Source organism: Heterocephalus glaber, unplaced genomic scaffold (genome assembly GCF_053883595.1).
Source record: "Heterocephalus glaber isolate CG9 unplaced genomic scaffold, H.glaber_assembly_v1.0 deba00001572, whole genome shotgun sequence".
NCBI classification, from domain to species: Eukaryota; Metazoa; Chordata; class Mammalia; order Rodentia; family Bathyergidae; genus Heterocephalus; species Heterocephalus glaber.
Window position 1 is genome coordinate 20,632,067 of NW_028258357.1, and position 21,837 is coordinate 20,653,903.

Consider the following 21,837-nt stretch of genomic DNA (forward strand, 5'->3'; position numbering starts at 1 on the left):
AGCTAAGCCAGGCACAGCTTTGTAAAGGTATATGAAGGAACCTAAACACAAGTCACTTCCAAATTAGAGCATTTAAAAGAGGCAAAATCCTCAATTTTAAAAGTTACAAACACGCCAGGGATTTAGCTCAGTGGTTCTGACGCCTGCCTCTCAAGCACAAGGTCCTGAGTTCGATCCCCGGTACCAAAAAAAATAAAAAGTTACAAACACTTCTGGCTAAGTGAAATACACGTGCAAATTCTAAGGGGGAGAGTTAATATCCAAAGCACCCCGGGGCCACAGCAGCAGTCGACCCTGCCCGGTGCTAGCAGCTATGCGTGGCTCATGCTTCTGCCTCCCTAACTCGGCTACTGCTTTTTCTCAGGCGTCAGACAGAAGCCCTGCACGACTCTTCTGGGCTAGCACTGCTCCCCGCTCCCCGCTCCCCGCTCCCCTCACACAGCAGCCCAACCCCAGCCCTGCCGCCCTCCGGGGCCGCCCCAGCCTGAAGCACCTTCACCCGGCCGAGCCTTCCTCTCACCTGTAAACGGTTCCCAGCTGGATGTAATGAAAAGCATCGATCTTCATCAGCACTGCCTTTAAAAACATAAATGCATGCACATGTAACAGCGTACAGCAACCTGCTCGTGGACTAATGTGGTCCCACGCCATAAATCCTGTCCACCCTCGGCCTGACAGGGAGCCAGACATTCTGAAAGCTTGCTTGTTATTTAAAGTGATTTTTATTTCTTTGCTTTCTATAGAACTGGGGACTGAAGGGCCTTGCACTGAGCTACATCCTGGCTTATTTTGTATTTTCTGAGACAAGGTCTCACTAAATGGCTAAGTTGGCCAGGCTGGGTTTGAACTTGTGATCCTCCTGCCTCAGCCTCCCAGAGTGCTGGAATCACAGGTGGGCGCCACCACTCCCAGCTTAAAGTGCTTTTTGAGGAGGTGGCTGGACAGCAAAGGAAAACCAGATCTGGCAACTGGCTCATCCCCAGCCACAAAGCACAACTGCAAAGGAAGAGTCGTGTCCAAGAGGTACGCGTCCTCCTGCTTTGCCAAGACTTAGCCTCTGTAAATCCACCTGGGAATTGTGGTTCCGCAGCCCTAAAGATCATCGTTGAAAGGTAAGTCACCTGTCCAGCAAAGAACGGGACCCGTCATCACGCTCCACTTTATGCCATCTGGGACAGCAGAGCCTGAACCTACCCGGTGCACGTCGTAGTGCAGCCCGCGGATGGCGAAGCTGGGGTCGTACTCGTACTTCCTGATTTCCGCAGGGTACTGCGAAGAAGAGAACCGGGTAGAGCTAACGGGGCAGCCCAGGTCCCAGTCTCATCTGAGCCCGTGGAGCGGACGGCCCAGGGAAGGCAGGACAGGGACAGACCCCAGCCTGCCCCTCTGCTCGGGGTCACCGTCTCCGGGCTGCTGGGCGCCCGTGTCTGGCCAGCACAGCTCCACCCTGGCCCTCCCCACCTCCTCTCCTCCCAACCCTGCCCTCCCCTCCCTCTGCCCCGGCTCCCAGACCTCTAGGACCCCGAAACCCATCCCATCTCCCCGGGACCCACCCGGCCTCTTGTCTGTGAGGAGCAGAAGCTGGACTGTCCCGTTACTGGGGGCACAGCCCAACCCGTCACCCCGTGACTCATGGCCCCGCGTCCATGAAGGGGCCCAGCAGGGACCCCCAGGGTCCCCCACCCCCCCAGGGAGGGCCATCCGGACCCACAGCCCCCACCTCCTGCCCCACCGAGGCCGCCCAGTCCCCCTATCTCCTGCCCGCCGGCCCTGCCCAGGGGACATCAGCGGTGCCCTGGATCCAGCCTGGGCCACCCTGCTGGGGCCAGCGGACCAGAGTCAGCTCAGCTCCCTGCCCCTCTGCACTGGGGACAGAAGAGCCACAGGGAGGGGCTGACCCCAGATCTGCCCCGCAGCACAGGAACCACAGGAGCTGCAACCCGGGCTCCATCCAGACCCCAGGAAGCCCCTCCATGAGGCCAGGCCACAGGGAGGCGACCTCTCCCATACCATGGGCAGAACACACACAGCAAGCCTTCAAGTCGGGCTGCTCACTCGGCTCATTTATCCCACACCCACCGTGCGTGCCTAGAAATCCAGGAGGCGATTTCCCCATGGGAGGCTCCAAGTTCCAAACACCATGAGCATTCTGCATCTTCATGGACAGAGGGACTCGGCCCACGCCGCCGAGCCCCAGCAGGGTCCACGGCTCAGCTGGACACGGGAGCCTCGAAGCCTGCACCCCAAAGGGTGACGAGGGAGTAGGATACATGAACACGTCCTCTGCTGAGCACCTGCTCTGTCTCACCAGGCCAGACCTACTCCGTGACTCAGTTTACCCCTCACTACACCGGTGCGCAGCAGGCAGGGCAGCTCACTGTTCCACTGTCGAATAATCGGAGGGACACATGGAACCACATGTGTCCCTGGGTAGCTGGGCACTCATCACCCTGTGCCAGCTCAGAGGGCTCCATGAGTTCAAGAGTCACAGTGAGACCAGGCGTGGTGGTGCACACCGTGATCCCAGCACTCAGGAGGCTGAGGCAGGAGATCACTGCAAGTTCGAGGCCAAACAAACAAAAAAATCCCAAGAGAGGCGCTTCCTACCACAGGCCCTTGACTAGCACTCTTCAAAACTGTCAAGGCCACCAAAACTGAAGAAAGTCACAGAAACCATCAAAGCCACAGGATCCTACAAACCGTCAAAGCCACAGGATCCTATGGCAACAACAGTAATGGTAACCCAAGGTGATGAATGCAGCCCTGGAGCAGGAAAGGGCGTGGGGACCAAGCAGGCAGTTGGGAGCGAGCGTGGGCTGACCCAGGCAGCAGGGCATCGGTGCTGATGCCTCCTGTGATCCAGGTGCCACAGCAATGGGCCTGGGGCGGAAGCAGGAACTCCCCGCTGTCTCCGAGCTTTGCCACGAGCCTCAAACACTCTCTGTTCCAGGGCCTCGCTGTGTAGCCCAGGCTGGACTGCAGCCCACGACAATCCTCCTGCCTCAGCCTCCCGAGTGCTGAGAGGACAGGTGAGCACCGCGCCCGGCCTCACCCTTGAACACTCTAAAGCTGAACCTGTATTTCACAGAGAGGAAAGGCCCACAGCACTGGACTGTGAGGAGGGACAGGATGGCCAGGCTGTGGGGTGACAAGCAGGCGACCACAGCTGAGCCGCTGGCCACTGTGAGCTCGGGTGAGGAGGCCCAAGCCGACAGCAGCTGCACTCCGCTCCCTTCCGGGTGGACTCGAGGAAAAGGCGGTCCGGGCTATGACTGTGCGGTTTCTACCTGATGTTTGTAAATTTCCGTTTTTATCAAAATTTGCTCTGGTTTTTAAAAAGGCACATTATAAAGAGCAGGGACTCCCGACTTGTGCTTGTTGGAAAGACTGAGTGCAGACTTCCTGTTGTGCGACCGTGTCTCAGAAACAAATGTCCATTCTCCACAAGCCACAAAACACGCTGTTCTTGGCAGGAAGAACGGAGGCCAACCCTGTGCTTCTTGAAAGAATTCTTTTGTTTAATGAGAGCAAGAGAAAAATCTGCACAACTGCAATCGCCCCCGTCAGTCCGCCGACATAATTAGCGTCTAACAATCTCTCGGCCAGGCACGGACACAAGGGGACCTGGGTGCTCTCCACTCCAGGAGCTCCTCCGCTGCAGCTCCACCTCCTGTCTTATCCACCTCTCATCTCTCCTGGCCCCGAATTTCCTAAATGCTTTACGCTCATAAATGTTTTATTTTCATGAATATTTTATTTTCATCTGAACAAAAACCCACAGGGTAGGAAAGTGTTATTAGCCATACGGAAACAGATCCGGGTTCAAATCCGGCCATGTGCTGGCCTCCAGCTGAGCCGCAGCTGAGGGCTCTGGCCTCAGTTTCCCCAAAGGTAAAGCAGCGCGAGGGTCACGCGGTTGGAAACATCAATCATCGTAACAGGCACCGCTGAGCTGAGGAAGGCACCACTAGGCCCGTTTTACACAAGGGAAACTGAGGACCAGAGAAACGGGGTGACTCGATCACGACGTGGGGAGAAAGTGACAGAGCAGGGTTTGCACCGAGTCAGCTCCAGAACCGCACTTCCCACCCAGCAAGCGCTGCACAGGGCTGTGGGACAGCGGCCTGCACCTCAGAAGCAACACCGCAGCCGGCCTGGGACGAGACCCACAGCCTGGTGCAGGGCAGCACCAGGAGGCCAGGGAGAAGCCCCGGCATCTCTTCCACAGCGGCAGGAGACAGGTCATTCTGGCCAAATGCTATTTCTGCATTTGGGATCTGGAAAACATGAGTCACTAAGCCCAGTGACAGACAAAAGCGGAGGTCAGGGCCGGGTGCAGTTTGCACCCTACAGTCCCAGGCACTTAGGAGGCTGAAGCAGGAGGAGCACGGGTTCAGGCTCAGCTGGGCATCCGAGCAAGATGCTGTCTCAAAAAGAAAAAAGGCCGAGGATCAAAAAACATCCGGGATCAAGTGGTCAGGAACTGAAATTCATGGAAAGTGTGGCTGCATTCATAAAACCACGGCATCCAGAACCTGGGAGGCCCTTCCCTCAGACCTCAGCCCCTCGGAACAGCTTGGGCCCAGGGCTCCCCATCTCAGACGCGAAGACCAGACCAGAGCACACACAGGCGGGAGACCAGGGCGGGGCGAAGGACCCGGAGCGGCCAGGGAGAGAACAGCCTGGGCGGGCACGACACGCGAGCGAGCGTCCAGGATGGGGGCCCTTGACCAAGCCGCCCACCTCCACGCTGTGCCCCCAGCTCCCTCGGCAGCGACGGGAGCTCCAACCGACCTCACCACATCCCGAGCTACCTGTCCGAGGCCACGGCAGCGCGGCCAGCCGACCACAACCCCAGGCTGCTGGGTCTCCATGGCAACACTGGCACCCACCAGCGTCACCCTCCCTGCTTCCACGCCAGGCCTGGCTCCAAGGGGGACCGGGTCGGGGCCAAGGAAGCACAGGGCAGAGAGCAAGGGGAAGGTTGGACAGAACCAGCAAAACCGGGCAGCACTGGCGACCCCCGCAGTGCTGCTGCCCTGCGTGTATCTGGGCCGCTCCAGGAAGGAGACCAGCAGGGCTCTTCTCTCCTCATTAAGACTCAACAGAGCTCTGCATCAGAAGACATTCAGTGTTCTCTGCATAAGAGCAAGTCGGGCAGCGCTGTGCTGCGGGGAAGGCGCCCCTTAGCCTGTGAGGGACCCTTCTGACTGCAAGTCACAAGGTGTCGGTCAGCCGGCTCTCGAGGACCGGGCTGCTGTCCCGTGTCAACTAGAAGAGCACGCACCGACGGCCGAGTCTCCCCAGTGCATACCTCGGAGTATTATTTTACCCAAGAGATAAGTTTAAAAGAATATAAAGACAAAAAAGGCAAAGATCTTTTTAAACATAACTGTCTTCCACATAAGTGTCACTTGGAAATCTGCAATGGAACGAAACCGACTCATCCATCCAGCAATGATTTACTAAACGGCCTCAATGAGCCGGGCATCGGGCCCAGCCAGGCAAGGCTGCATGTTCTTTAAATATCGACGAGGGCCGGGGATTTAGCTCAGTGGTTCCGCCGCCTGCCCTGCAAGCCCAAGGACCCGAATTCGATCCCTGGTACCAAAAACAAAATAAATACGGACGAGAGAGGGCAGAGACTTCGAAGGGCCCCCGACCTTACCCGGTGCTCATTGATGAGCAGGTCCCGAGCCGCGTTGAAGATGAGCGTGTGGAGGTGCTTTGAGTAGAACACCAGCGTGTAATCGTAATCGAAGCCGTAGATCTCGATGTCCGACAGGCTCATTTCATTGTTGGAGAAAATGGCATCTGGATTCAGCAGGTTACTCATAAGTGAAGGAACCAATTCTAGGAGTAAAGAAAAAGCTGCATTAGGGTATAGAGTAAATACGGGTTAGTGCGGTTCCTAAATTAAACCAGTAAGCCAGGGTCCAGGCGCCGAGTGCAGGGTCACTCTCGCAGGGCACAGGCTGCAGGCTGCACTCACACCGGGGTCCACAGGAGACAGACCGCAGGGCCAGGGAGACGGGGGCTGGGAGGGCAGCAAGGCCTGCCAGTGGCCATGGAGTTTCTTTCGGAATGACGGAAATGCTTTAATTCTGACCATGGTGATGGCGACTGGACACCTCCTATGAATACCCTAAAAACCGCCGATGGGAGTCTGTAAATGCATGGATCATGTCATATCTAAATAGGTCTGAATGAAACTGTTATTGGAAGCGTATATGTATCAACGTCACAAAAATAGATTTGCTTCATTTAAAAAAATACATGCTAAGACAGATCTTTTGCATAAAGGAAGGAGACTCAAGACATGGAAGGGGTTGAGGGAGTGGAAGGGAATTGGATTTTTACAAAAGGGAACTGGGGTGTGCTGTGCACAGGTACCAGCTCCCCATTAGAGCGTGAGGATCACTGCAAAGGGTGGATTCTTGTCCCTGGCTTCTTCCTCTGGGCTTTGCAATGGCCACAGGCTGAGCAGCTTTCCTCCATCATGCCCTTCCGCCATGATGTTTCTGCATTGGCACCAGCCCACCACGGACTGAACTCTTCGAAACCATGAGCCGAGTAAACCTCTCTACCTGTAAGCTGTGGGTGTCAGGTGTTCTGTCCCAGTGACAGGAAAGTGACTAATACAACTGGCATGTCATCATAAACCTATTATTCTGTGTTACACATTTAGGTTCTCCCTATTTAATGAAAGAGATAGGTAACATTGTGCATCTGTCTTTGCCTGCTTTTCAGATTATTTCCTTCAGCTTGTTTACTAAAGTGCGGTTGCCCCTTAGTTAAACATCTAAGATGCAGGGTTGAGGGTGTCGCTCAGTGGTAGAGCACATGCTTTAGCAAGTGAAGGGCCCAGGTTGAATTCCTGGCAAAGAAAAAAAATCTAAGATGCAACACAGAATGCTGGGATCTTATTTTTCCAATATATTGGAATATGCTGCTATTTTTATCATCCTGGGAATTAACTCATCACTACCCATCAACTATTGCCACTGTGATTTTTTAAAGAAAAGACTAAGAAAGCAGAGCATGACAGGAGATGCCCAAAGATGGTGCCGCAGTGTGACAGCTCAGCACTGCTACCAGTGGGTGCCCTGCCCTCTGGAAGCCACAAGAACAACAGCAGATGCCATCTTTGCAGTTGTGTTTGCTGCTTCCGCAGAACATGGCGGAGAGTGGGTGCCTGTTCATTTCCCACTCCAAGTGACAGCAGTAAAAGAAGAGCCAAGACGACCGAGGAAGGTAAGTCAAGAGTTATGAGAAGCAACCAAGACGACCTGAGAAGAGCCATCCTCCAGTCCGAAGGCAACGGGAGTGGACCGCACTGGTGAGGTCTCAGCCTAGGGGCTCCACAGCTGCATCCTCCATGAACCTCAGGATCAAAGACTGAACGACTCAAAAAACAGAAAGGGAATACGATATTCTTATGCAGGTAGTCACTGCACAGGTGGACATTTAAGGGGAAGAACTTCATGGGTTAACCTTGTGACAAAAACCCATACTGCGCTATTTTGCTGTAAGGGTATCTGATGGTGTTCTTTCATCTTTTGCAGTTTGTGCATTAGGATTTACTTGAAAGAAATCATAAGTAGACAAATGCTGAAGGCGGGTAACTTTGGGGGGTGCGGCCAACAGTTAGCATGTGGGCAAAAGTCACCCTGTGTTACACTGCTTTGTGCTACACAGTGCCTCGCCTGCCTCCTTTAGAACAGCTGGTATCTGGGAGTTTTGTTTTGCTTTGCTTTGCTTGCAGTACTGGACATTAAACTCAGGGCCTTTGCACTAAGCCACATCCTCAACTCTTTCTTCTTATTTTGAGACAAGGTCTCACTAAGTCACTAAATTGACTAACTCACTAAATTCTAGGCTGGGCTGCAACTTGGGATCCTCCTGCCTCAGCCTCCAGGTTAGCTGAGACAAAGCGCATCCCCCTGTGCCCAGCAAACAGCTAATTATTTAAAAAGCACCTTCTGCGCACAGTCAGACTTCACATCACCTCATTTAATCCCCTCCACAGCCTTGGCACCCACACTGTTACCCCACACAGAAGCACACCGGAGGGGGGGGGGCACAGAAGCGTCACAAGTTGCGGAAAGGTGCCACAGCCACCAGAGGGCAAGACTGGAGCTTGGACCTGGGAGATTAGGCTCCAAAGTCTGTGTTCTTAACTCCTCCCGCCAGGATCATGGGAATCTCCCGTGCGTGATTTTTACCTAAAATGAAATGGAGCCTGGTGTGGTGGCGCACACTTGTAAATCCAGCACTCAGGAGGCTGAGGCAGGAGGACTGCTGCAAGCTCAAGCCCAGCCTGGGCTACATATGGATACCCTGTCTCAATCAATCGATCAATCAAGCAATAAAAATGGGGTCTATCCATCGTGACTGAGCCTCCCTTTTTCTTCTGCCCACTTCTTTCTGTGAACAGCCAGGGTCCACTTCCACTCTCGGGAGTCAGGGTGCTGCTGTCGCATGTTGGCAGCTCCACTCGGGAGCCCAAGGTCCCACCCGCGAGGAGGCGTCCGAGCGAGAGTGTTCCAAGCCTCCTTCACACCTCTGGACAGGACTCCTTGGAGAACCCTCTCCCTAGAAAGACACCCTTCCCGGAGGCCGTCCCTGACCCCATCCGGGACCCCAGGAGGGCCGAGCCCACACGCGCTGCACATGAAGCCTCCGCATCCACACGCCGGGCTTCCAGGGAAAGCAGGATCTAGACGTGACCGAGTCTGCTGAAAACCCAGCGAGTCCGCCTTCAGCAGCCACTCCACACCTTCACTGGTTTCTTTTGTCAAAACCAATGAAACCATAACCTTGGTTTGTTGTTTTTTGCTTTTCTCTTGCAGACAACACCGAGCTGAAGGTAGTGAACAGTGAAATTTAAGAAACTTGAGGCAGACTGGGAAAGAACCAATCCCAGGAGGGAAGAGCCCGCCCCGCAGCCACGACTCTGCAGCCTCTCGGATCGGCCTGCATGGTCGGCGTTATTCTCTGCATGCGACCTCGCGGCACAGTCCCTATGATGTCAGTGAGGCAGCATCGCGTGCTGAGGGACCCAAAGCTCCACCGTCACGGGCGACCTTTGCAAGGGAAGTCCCGGCAGCTGCTCCAACGGAAGTTTATATTTAGAAAGGGCGCTGGCCAGAAAGCCTACTCCCTCCTGCCTTTCTACGGCGAAGGCTGTGCAAGCCTCAAGGAAAATCCCTGCTGTCACCGGACCGCCCAAGGCCACAGCCCGAGCTTCCGAAGGGAGGTTTCCAGCGCCAGCCTCCAGAGAGGCCCAGCAACTGCTTCGCAGCGCGGACGGGGCCCCTGCAGCCTCGACCGAAAACAGGTCGAGCAAACGTGAGTGATACAAGGAGGAAGGAAAGCCACACCCCGGCCCCGGGAAGACAAGCGGGGTCCAAACCTCGGGCGAGGATGAGGCTGCGGGCAGTCAGGCGCTTCCCGAGCGAGCGGAGCGGAGTGGGCGGGGTCCAGCGAGCACCTCGTGTGCACAGGAGGACGACCCCAAACTGGAGGTCAGTGCACAGGAAGGGGAGCCCGCCACCCCGCCGGGCCACTGTAGCCCTGCACACTCGGCGCCCTCCAGCGTACGCTGGGGAACGTGCTGACACCACAGGGCAACCACAGGCTCTCAGGCGGGGCTGAGCTTTGGAGACTTGCTAGTTGGTTGGTTTGCTGCCGCGGGCCCAAGCCTGAAGATGGCCCTGCACCTCCTCCCCACTCCCTTCTCCTCCAGAGACTGGTGGTGTGACTAAGACTGCAGACCCGGATGGCACAGCCCAGGAGACAGACACAGCAGGTATCTTTCTTCCCTGTTTCCTCTCTGCGCATGGCCCGACCACCAGACAACCACGCTACGTTCAGCCTAGGCCGCGTGGGCCGCGGAGCGCGAGTTACCCGCCTTCTCTTCCTGTTTGTCTTACACTATAAATAAAGAGCGCTGGGCCCCAGGCGGCCATTGGCTCCCGACAGGCTATGGCTCCACCTGGTCCTAGCTTTCGAGCATAATCTTGGTATGCATCCTTCTTTCTTGTTGGTTTTCCGTTTTCTTCATCTCTCACTGCTCTCCCCAGCTTCCAATCCTACGCTGTGCGGGTCACAGCAGTCTGTTTATTCCAGACAGGGTCTCACTGTTTAGTTGAGGCTGGCCTTGAACTCACTGTGTAGCCCCAGCTGGCCTAGACCTCATGACAATCCTCCTGCCTCAGCCTCCCGAGTCCTGGAATTATAGGCATGCATCACCAGGCCCGGCTGGAGATTTTCTTACTGTGGTAAAACACATAACATAAATTTACCACCTCCAGTGCTTGTAACACTCAGCGACCCTAAGTACACTCACTGTCTAGTGATACCACCACCACCATCCCTCTCAGAACTCTTCCCATCTTGCAGAACTGAAACTCTGACCCCATTAAATAACACCTCCTCACCACTACAGCCACCGCTCACTCTGCCCCTTGAATCGACTAAGCCCCAGGCCCCACAGAAGTGGAATCACACAGCATCTGTCCTCGGGAGTCCGTGGTGAAGCAAGCATCAGCATTTCCCCTTCTCTGAGGCTGAATAATATTCCCTGTGTGATCGCCACCCTGCGGCTCTCACCTATCCAACTTCTACCTTGGCCGCATGAGCAGCACTGCTGTGAACACAGCTGTGTGTTCAAGTCCCTGCTTTCAGTCCTTCTGCACACCACCCAGAATGGGACTGCTGAGTCACACGGTAACCCTATTTTTAATTTTTTAAGGAACTGCCACACTGTCTTCCACAGCAGCTGCACCAATTTGATTTGCATTTTAAAGATCACCTTGCAAGGCCATTCCGTGCCTAAATCCTCTCTTGGCTATTGACAGAAAGTAAAGACTTCGGTAGGGAACTCAGGACATCTCACAGTGAACGCTTCGCCCGGTGTGAAGGCCTACACTGGGCAAGCACAATTTCTGCCAACTCCTTTGTCCTCCCTAATGTCCAGGGATGCTAAGTGGCAGTCCCCCAACACGGGCTTCAAGCCTGGCGGGGCCAGCGCTGGCTCACACAGCAGTGGTGGGGACAGCACGGAGAGCTCTGCTTCCTCTCAGCATGACGCCAGGAACCAGGCGGATGAGGGCTGAGGGAGGAAGGCACAGGCACTGTCTCCCTCTCCCTCCCTCTGCTGTCCCATCCCAGGCGCTGGTATCATGGGTAGAAGTGACAGGTGACAGGCATCACTTCCAGAGCAGATGTGGTCATGTGACACAGACAGAGCTGGAAGGCTGAGCTGCCTCCCAGCTCTGGAGTCGCTCAGCTCCAGCTCGGGCCGGGAGTACAGAGCAGTTCAGCCACTGAGATTCCCTGAAGCACAACCCAGCCTAACCTCACTCTGCCTTCCGGTCCTCTACAACCCTCCGTTTCCTTAGGAGCTCTCCCCCACACCCAGCTCTCAGGGCATGGCGTGACCAGGCCAGGCCTCAGCATGCTGACTGCCTCAGGGCGGCCTGGGACCCCTCCAGCGATCACCGGTGCACTGTTCCTGGGGCAAAGGTGACCCAGGACCTATCAAGTCCGTCTGGATTCGTAGAGAATTTCCAGGTCAGAGCACTTTGCTTCCAATACAGACCTAGGAGGATGGATGCAGAGCTGTGCGGCTCACTACTAGGAACCTGAGGAAGACACCAAGGGGGATGAGAGGTCCAGGGATGGGGAGCCCCCAGGGACACCCCCAAGCCCTGGGATCGAGTCATTCCACAGTGAGCACAACCTCTGAAGATCTCGTTAACCTGGCCCGTGCAATTTCTTCTTTTAATTTTTTTGTTTTTGCTTAAATTAAATCTATTTGAGATGGATTTTCTATCGCTTGCAACTAACAAAATCCTAATAAAAAGTTTTTCTTTGTTTTTAAACAGGGTCTCACTGTGTACTTCAGGCTGGCCTTGAACTATTTGGCCCAGGCTGGCCTCCAACTCAAGGTAATCCTCCTGCCTCAGCCTCCCAAGGGCTGGGATTACAGGCGTGCACTACCACACGTAGCTAAAAAGTTCACTTGAAGGACATTAGAAACGCTTAGCGACTACAAATTTTAACTTTTTAATCTGGTATCAAAGGCATTCCCCATTTATACTGTAGCCCATCTTTGCAATATTCAGCTCTCCTTCCCCTGCCTAATTTCCGACCTAGTGGGTGCCGTGCTACCCAGAGCTCTCCAGGGGCCATCTGCATTCCAGCCGCCCAGGAGTCCACTTCCCCTGCGAGCACAGCCAGCTACGTGGAAAGGACAGAAGCGGGATTCTGCTTCACCGCATTCTGCAAACCAAACACTGCAAATCAAAGAGTTAAAAAAAATTTTAACATTCAAAGGTAGAAAAATATACAATTACTATTTATTTCACCTCTGAACGGAACTTTTCACATTCTTTTTAAAAGCAAGAAAATAAATCATTAAGGAAAATATTGACAGATTTAAATGTTTTTTAAGCATTTGTGCATCCAAAAATATCAAAAGCAGTAATTTGGAGGAAGGGGCTGTAGGAGACCAAAAGTTAAAGGACAAACAGCTACAAAGATTTACTGTCCTTGTTATTTTTTTAAAATCCATATTAAAAATTCTGGTTATCAAAACCCAGCAAACTACAGCAATCTGACACAGTTCCCTCGCAACCTCTCGAAGGTGGACTTGAAAGGGCTACTGCCTCTCTTTACATGTTTTCATGCAATAAAATGCATTACTTGGCTCAGAAATCAAAGACATCGTCCTCCTGTCTGGCTGCAGCAGGGTTTCGGCTGCTTGTGGGCCAGCGGCTGCGGGCCTTGATCCGGGCCCCTGCTCTTTGTAAAGGGGCCGGGGTGGCGCAGGTGCGGGACATGGCGCCCGCTCCTGGCGGCCAGAGAGGAGAAGCAACCGCAGCCCAGGCTCTCCGGGAAGTGTCCGGCCAACAGGCCCAAGAGTCCCTTTAAATACTCGTACCCCATGACCCTGTTGTTCTCTTTGTGGGAATCCATGCTAAGGAATCAGAGGTGTAGATCAAAACGCAGGTGAACTGATTTTGTCACGGTGTTATTAAGAAAGCATTCTGAAAACTGGGGAGAAACACGTCATCTCAGATGTTTGGACTCAGAACCAAAACATATTCACAAGAATGAAACAGAAAAGGCTGAAATGAGCCTGAAAACCCCTTGGCAACACAAAGCACAGCCCAGAAACCCAACAGCGACATTCCCCCATCTAGCATCAGGAGTTAGCTCCACTTAGGTGTGGCTGTATTTAAGTCGCTTGGCTATGTCTGTTACATTTGGTACATGCCCTAGATTCCAAGCTGTTGTCCTTTAAAAAAAAAAGAAGGAATACATAGATCAGAAGGCCCTGAAGAAGAAACAAAAAGGGAAGAAAGAAGGACTTTGGGGGCTTGGAGCATAACTTTTTCCTAGAGAAGCAAGGCACAGTGGCGCACACCTGTAATCCCAGCACTTGGGAGGCTGAGGCAGGAGGATCGCCTCAAGCTGGAGGCCAGCCTGGGCTACATACATACTGAGATCCTGTGTCACAAAAGACACGGAAAAGAACCATATCTGGGGGGCGGTTCCCAGCAGCCAGAGTGGGCACAGGCTGCAGTCAGTTCTACTACTAATGGTCCTCTGCAAAATGACCATGATGCAAGTTTCACAGGGATGTTGTGCTGTGCTGTGTTTCATGCAACAAATGTTACTGGACGTGGCTCTGTCTACCTTGTGTCCTCTCTGCTACTAATCAGTTACAGAAAGGGACAGTTTCATAGAAGGCGTGACCCTGAAGGCCAAGGCTGAGATGCACGCAGTCAGTCAGTCCATGGGGATCTGCCCCGTTAGCCTTAGAGATTTCAGGGCATCTATCTTTAGGCAGAAACTGTATCTCCAGCAGCTCAGTTGTTCCAATAACCGCTGGTTAGAGATCATTTTTCGAGCAGATGAGAAGAAGCTGGTTCACAGGAAAGAAGGGCACTGCAAGTCCTCTGCGTGGCAGGGCACAGTAGAGCGGCACAGTTAGCCACCATGTACTGGGCTTTTCAAAGCAGCTAGGAGAAAGGGCTGTAAATATTCTTAACACAAAAAGTGAAAGATAAATATTTAAGGTACTGGATACACTGACTGCCCTGATTTGAAGATATACTTTGTAGATGTGTATCGAAGTATCACACTGTATCCCGAAGTGTGTACAGCTGTGTGTGAACTGAAACTAAACTAAAAGCTGGGGCTGGGCCTCAGTGGTACAGAGCTTGCCGGACTTAGGCAAGGCCTTTGATCCAATGCCTAGCACTGCCTGAAAAGTGAAAAATAAAATGCTTTATGAGAAAAATCATGTTTACGTCTACAGTTGTCCAATCATAGACTCCAAGAAGGAACGAGTGCCAGGCCACTCATGACAATGAAGGGGGACCACTGGCAGGGTCCCCTCCCCGGCCAGCACACCCGGCCCTTGGAGAAACAAGGGCTCCACCTGTAAACACGAACCCCAGGTTCCCCTGGACTCTGCCCTCCTGCCACAGCTCGGGTCTGGGGTGCACCTCACTCCCCGCTGCCCTCTCTCAGGGCCGGGGCTCTTAGGGAGGGTCCCGGCCTCAAGTCAGGCTAACCCAGAATCCTCCCCTTACTGTTCCTGGGCTGTTGTGACCCGCATGCAGACTGTAAGCCCTCGAAACACTGCACCCCTTTACTCCAGCCCCCCTTCCCCGCAGCCCACCTGCCCCAACGACTGCTGACCTGGGGTCAGGTTCACTGGCACTGTCTCGAATTTAAATGAACTGGATGATTACAGACAGGCAAGTGAGGCAGAAGATAACAGGCGGCTAGAGAGGCCCTGGGCCCAGGCAGTCAGGACGACTCAGCCTTGCGGCAGCCTGAGGTCACAGCTGGCAGCAAGCAGGAGGACCTCGAGGTCCAGGGATGGGTCGAGAAAGGCGATGGACGCCACTGTGAGAAGGCCTGCACCCACCTAGCTGGAAAACAGCTTTCCTTCTCACTTTGTTCTTTTAAAGAAGCCCCTGGGTAGGACAACGGCCAAGAGCCCTGCACGCGCGTGCACACACACACACGCACATGCACACACACGCAGGTGCACGCAGGCTCCGTGCCGCGACTCCTCAGCTGCAGTCTAAGTGCACTCGTCCCAGTCCTGTAGACTGACCTTAGTTCCACTCAGAGTGGTCTGAGCCCTGGTCATTGTTTGGTATAAAAACTGCCAGACAGAAAGTCCTTGTGCCCACCCACTTTCGGGCCCCCTCTCGACCATCAGGAGCTGTTTCTTCTTAATAAACACTCCCACTGTCTGCCTCCTGTGTCCTCAAATTCACCTTCGTGACACTGCGCGGCTTAGACCGTCACGGCCATACAGGGCGGGCTGCTTTGTAAAACTGGTTTCCCACCTACTAAATCACATGTTTTCTCCAGACGTGTTCATCACACCTGTTCGGTGTCAGGCGCTGTACAGGCACCACACGGGGTGACAAACTGGCCACGGCACACAGGCTGACATGAGCCACACCACGGAGGGGCGGTGAGCGGGAAGCACCATGGCCAGCAGGCAGGAGGCCCACCCAGGGCAACTCCACGGCAATTTAATCGCTTTTGTTAATCTACAAAGAACCTTTCGTTTCTCCATTAGTTTCTCTATTCTGCATCATCTCCGGGGAAAAGCAAGCATGACAAAGAGAATTACTCATCTGAAAAATTAGCAATGCATATGACATTTATATGACTCCCACCACGAGCTGAAATTATACTTTATTTCCCTGTAAAGTGATCGCTGTAATTCTTACCACTCTGTACAAGTCCATTATGCTTCCTGAAGTTCCAGAAATAAAACCCACAGTTGCACTTGAAGTAAGATTAACTATAATAATGGTTTCATGACAACCTAGTCTTAAGTCGTTTTATGAAAAACAAACTTAACTGCTCCCAGGAAAAGTACATTTCCCTTCAAGGGAAAAATTTCTTAGAAAAAGAAAATTGAGCTATATCAAAAGATCAAATAAATACCAGGCAAACTCTCAAGAAGTTTTCATTACAGAGGAAATAGAAAAAGAAACAAGGCAATGCCTCCCCCAAGCCATACACTGGTGCCTTGTCACTCACTGATCACTGAAATTAATGCCACAGAAACTCCTCGGGGAAAGCAGCGCCCCCCAGCTGGCAGATGAGGTACTTCTCGAAGTACCAGGCTCAAAGCCGCACGGCTACTGAACCACACAGTGCAGGTCGGTGGCTGGCAGACTTTATAAATGCCAGTCTCTTCTGTTTTCTATTCATCCATTCAACTAGTATTTTCCTCCATCAGTGATTACTGGCACAGAGCTCACTTTGGCAGACATACACTAAAAAATTAACTACATAATCAGGGAAACATCCCCCCTCTCTTTCAGGGGCTCTTTGTGGTCAAAACTATTATAACCCTTAGATGTGGTATGTGGAAGCACAGCTCCAAAAAATCCCCACACCCTACTTCCTAAAACCTGTGCTGGCAGGGGACCTTCCAGGGCAAGGGGAAATAAGCTGCAGCTGGACTAAGGCTGTTTATCAGCTGACTGAAAGATAAGGAGTGGCCCGAATTCCTGGCCCGCCCCGGTGTAATCAGGGGTCCTGGTGGGTAGAAAAGGCAGGCAGGGGACTGCTGGCTTTGCAAATGGAAGGGGCCGGAACAACAGGAGCAAGGAGATTCATCCTGCCTTCCCAGGGCCCGCAGGGAGGACCCCAGCCCAGCCAGCACCCTGACTCAGCCCGGGAGACCACAGCAGAACTGCGAGACTAGACATGTGTCTTAAGTTACTAAATTTGTGGTAATGCGCTACAGGAGTGAGAAGTGTTTTTTGATGTTCTTGTTGTTGATTTTTGAGACAGAGTCTCACTCTGTAATCCAGGCTGACCTCGAACTCAGGGATCCTTCTGCCTCAGCCTCCCAAGTGCTGGGAGCACTGAGATCACAGGCATGTGCCTCCACACCCAACAAGATTGATAAGAATTTAACACAGACCCTCTGACTCTTCTCCTCCCCTCTCTTGGTACCGTGGAGATTTCCGGCAGCCTCGTGATGTCCCGCACTGCAGTAGACTGAATGTCGACCCACCTGAGAACACTGCTCTCGGATATTAATCCAAACATCACAGCAACTGGCAAAAATGTGAAGCCAGGGCATTCTCCGAAGCACCTTTTATTTGGGAAATGGTCATTTTTTCATAAAAAGAAAGCCACTTGCGTTAACAGGTAAAAGACTGTTACTGTTATTCAAATAAATCAACAAGTACATATTTTTAAATAACCCAGTTTTAACTTCTAGTGTAGTCATCAATATAATTTATATTTTTTTAAAACTCCAGGATCTTGGGCCAGGGATTTAGCTCAGTGGTTTCGTCGTCAGCTGCGCAAGCACAAGGAAACGAGTTCAATTCCCAGTACCAAAAAAAACCAAAAAATTCCAGGATCTTTAACATTTTTCAAGTGTATAAAGGTGTACTGAGGGCAAAATGTTTGGAAACTGTTGCCTCAGCTACGCCTGGCTGGCTCACCATCTGGGCCAGTCAGCAGCATGCAGTTGCTACTCAAAAAATTGGTTAGGGGCCGGGGATTTAGCTCAGTGGCACCGCCTGCCTCAAAAGCGCAAGGTCCTGAGTTCAATCCCTGGTACCAGAAAAATAAAAAACCACGTTGGCTAAACAGAAGAGTTCCCCATGGTCACGTTCTGATATTCTGGTATTACAGTGTTTCGCGAGCCACTTTTCCTGCCAAAGAGAACAAAAGAAATATCCCAATCTCCTGGGAGAGTTACATCTCTAAACACAAATTTAAAATGCACTCAACTGTATTCCACTGTCACCGCCTGTCACTCAGTCACCACGAACAGCCCCTCACAATCCCACAGAGCTAAACCAAGGCCAGCTCCTAGACACAGAAAACATCCCTTAAAATCCCAGCCCGACCAACCCGCTCAGCTCTCTCTCCCTGCATGTGCAGTGTGTGACTGAAAATAGAAAGCCTGCTCATGCTCTTGAAGCCCTGCTCAGGTTCGTCAGGGCTCACAGAGGGTGAGAGGGAACGCTCCCCATCTTCAGCTGGCTACTTGCACGCTTTTAACATCTGGGAAATTATAAAGAAGTTCGTGAAATGTTTGGGTGTGTTTGTTGTTCTTTCTCTACACATACTGTGTCACTGGGGGAAGGACTAGGATTTTGTGGCCAGGATTAGCTGAGCACAAACACAAGCAGCATTCACCCTGCACTGACCTAAGGCGCCATCACGGAGGGGTACTCGGTGACACAGCTGCCTGTCCGGCCCCTCCAGGCCGAGGCAGCGGAGCACACAGGCTCCCCGTGGTCAGGGACAAACAGGCCGGCCGCCAAGGGACACTGACAAACTAGACTGCAAGCCACGGAGCCAAAGGGAAGCCACAGTGGCGACAGACGCCCGCCACCTTCATGTTACAAAGAGCAGGGATGGGATGGGATGTTACCACCACTCAGCCAGGCACACAAAGTTGGCGGCCTTGCGGTCACATGACAGACCCAGGGGGACACCAGATGGCCGCTGACAAGGGCCGGGACAAAGGGACTGCACCTTCCGGCACCGGACTGGACCCCACATCCTCCAGGGGCAATGCTCACTGGAGTTAGGGCTCTCTTATTTTCAGCATTTCTTCCCTTCTTGAAAGTGTAAAAATCATTATGTGGCACATTTCTGTCTTGAGTCCTTTTGATACTGCTGTTTCCTATGGCCACAGGATCACCACCATCATACGCCTGAACACAGGACCACTCGGAAAGACAGCGGGCGGGCGCTGTGCTGTGTAAGGCATGACGGGAGGTACAGGATGACAGGAAGACCACAGCCCCCCACCCAGCCAGGAAAGAGAACCCATTCCCCTGCCTCACACCTGACCACCACCCTCATTTTGGTGTTTATCTTTTGAATTTTGCCACACACATACGTATATCCCTACAAGGAATCTGTAGTATTTTCAGGTACTTTCAACCCTCTTATAAATTGCTCATTCTGTAACTTGTTCTTTTGTGTTTATTTCGTATCATTCTTTTGGGGGGGAGGGGGGTTGAGACAAGGTCTCACTCTGTAGCCCAGGCTGGCCCTGAACTCAAGGCGATCCTCCTGCCTCAGCTTCCCAAGGGCTGGGGTCATAGGCAAGTTCCACCACACCCAGCTCCTGACATCATTCTTGTTTGAGTCATCCCTGTTGGCAGATATGTGTGCCTCTAGTTCAGGAATCAACGTAAGTTTTCTAAAAAGGGACAATTAGTAAGGATTTTAGACTTCGGAGGTCCCAGTTTCCACTCCAACGACTCAACACTGATGCCATAGCACAGCTGGGATTGGTCACCGTTCCTTCCGCCAGGCGTAATGGTAGTGATAACAGCAGTGGACAGTGACCTGCGGCTTGCTGCTGTGTCGCCGTTTCAAGAGCTCTATGTGTATTAATTCATTTAAGCACAGCAACCCTGTAACGTAAGTACTACTGCTATCTCTATTTCAGATTCCTTTTTCCTTTTGTTTCCCATTGCTGGGAATCAAACCTAAGGCAGCGCGCACACCACGCAAGGGCTCTGGCATGGGCTGCGCCCGAAATCCCTGTCGTCCCCATTTTCCATGAAGAAACTGAGACACAGCAGGCCCGTGCCCAAGGTCACACGGTGTCCAGGTGATGAGGGTGGGACACGAACCCAGATACAACGCGCATGTGCGCAGGATCACGAAGGATCGACGTGCACAAGTGTGCCCAGACGACAGACGCATGCAGAGGCTCGGCCTCCCCAGCACAGAGGCCCTCAGGTGCTCGCCAGGCTGCCTTCGGTCTCTTCTGCCCAGTCCCCGGGGTTTCTCTCTGCTTTCTCTCAGGTCTGCAGTCCGCCTTGGGTTTAAAACAAGGCCCTCTGTATGTTTTCAGCTCTCAAGTACTGCACACCAAGAGCTCTCAGACCAGCCTGCTGGGCTGCTGGAAGCCAAGGTCTGAAAGGGCGGAGCACAAATTCCCTCAGGTCTTAGAGGGCTCAGTAAAGCCTTGGTTTCCAAATCCAGCTTCTAAAAGCACCAAACCCTGGACCCCTCTGTTCCCTATGAGCCATAACCGCAGGGCTTGGGCCTCCGAATCTCCACTCAAACTGGAGCCCAGGCCACTCCCATGTGCCTCCAAGTTTTCGAACTACTGAGGGATTTTTTGTTTGTTTTTTTTAACTCTTCTTGCCTTCAAAGGCTTGCAACAAAACTAACACTTACTCTTACTTACTCTTACTTAACACTTACTTACTTACTTACTTACTTAACACCTACTCTTACTACACTTACACTTACTCTTACTAACACTAACCTCTTACTGTCTTACCTCCTTTCACTTCCTCTTTCCACTGCCCAGGATTCAGGCCCTAGCACAAGTCAATTTCCAGCACGGGATTGCCCAGCCGCTGACCCAGTGCTCAGAAGGAGAACCCAGGCTTCAGCATCAACGGGCAGGCCCAGGGTCCCCTGAGGGCAGGCGCTGAGCTCTGACAGCACAAGCAACGCATCAGCCTCGCTGTCCACTTTCCCAGGCTGCCAGAGGACCTCGGGACCCCTGGAATCACACACAAAACACCTTCTGTGCGTGCAGGTATGCCGTGGGCCAGTGCGGTGGGGCCTGATCCCTAAGGACAGAACACCACTTTCTCCAGTCCGCAGAGGACCCCACCCTTCCCTTGGGAAAAGCCTACTACTGCTTGTATTGCTGACCTATATTGTTGCTAAACATATTATTAGAACTCCCCAGGTATATCCTTTAGGATCTTAAAACAAAATTATTATCTCAAAAATGGGGCTCCATGATCAAATGTATTTGGGAATCACTAAAGCTACCTCCTGCCTTGGATATTCATGGTTTTCTGGGGCGTTGGTTTTTTGAGACAGGATCTTGCTACGTAGCCCAGGTTGGCCTTGAACTCCAAGCAATCCTCCTGCCTCTGCCTCCTGAGATCTGGGATTACAGGTGTGCACCGCCACCCCTGGCTTTCAAGACTGCATGTAGCCCACGCAGTTCCTTGAGGCATTCAGGCTCATTACTGTTACTATCATTCATGGTATGTGTTACCTATCATTATTAGCCTTCTTACGCTTTTTGCATATGACATCCTTGCACTGCTGGGCTATATACAGTCCTCCCTAAATACCTGATTTCTGATTATTAAATGCTCTCAACCCAGAACTTCAAATAAATCCTGCACTCTATATAAAAGCTTCCAGCGCTCACACCAACCTCCAGGCGTCTTTCCACAGCGTAATGGACACTGCAGCCTCAGCCACACAGCCAGATACTCTAAACTGCCCAGGTCTGAGGCCACTTCAAGGAAAAAGGGAAGAGACACACATGCATCCTCTCAATGCAAAGCTGGAGAGGCAGGGATGCTTCTGCTCCACACGAGGAAATCTGGGGTCACCACCAAAGGTGACAAGAATGACACACGTCACCTTGAAAATCACAGACCAGGCAAGAACATGGCAAGTGCTTTAAATCACAACCACACAGACGTTTCCCAGCCTCGAGGAAACATCTGTCCTGCTATTTAAAAAGCACCGCTCTCCCCACGCTGTGACAAACAAAAGGTCTCCAGGCCTCAGGCAGGGCCAGCCTCCCTCTGCATTCCAGGGCTTGCCACTGCTCCACTGCAGAGGCTAAACTTTCTCCAGAGGTGAGAAAGCAGCACTTTGTTTCCTAAAACTGCAAGCAACCTTGCTCTGAGCTGAGTTGCATACAGGACGCAGGAGGGTCTCAAGCTTTGCAGAGAGTGACTAGTCCTCCTCAGGATGGTGAAGGTCACTGCAAACCAGGAAATGTCAGTCAAAGGCACCTGAGGT

At 52.6% G+C, this 21,837-nt stretch overlaps 1 protein-coding gene across 2 annotated transcripts in view; it reads right to left on the reverse strand.

Moving 5' to 3' along the window:
• Positions 1-21,837, reverse strand: part of Nt5dc3 (5'-nucleotidase domain containing 3) — a 51,105-nt gene that overhangs the window by 25,624 nt on the left and 3,644 nt on the right. For both annotated transcript variants that reach the window (XM_013072261.3, XM_087192719.1), the window contains exons 2-4: positions 5,669-5,853; positions 1,195-1,269; positions 521-576 (exon numbers count right to left, since the gene is read on the reverse strand). In XM_013072261.3, coding sequence (XP_012927715.2) covers positions 521-576; positions 1,195-1,269; positions 5,669-5,853 — 316 coding nt within the window. The remainder of the gene's footprint in view (positions 1-520; positions 577-1,194; positions 1,270-5,668; positions 5,854-21,837) is intronic.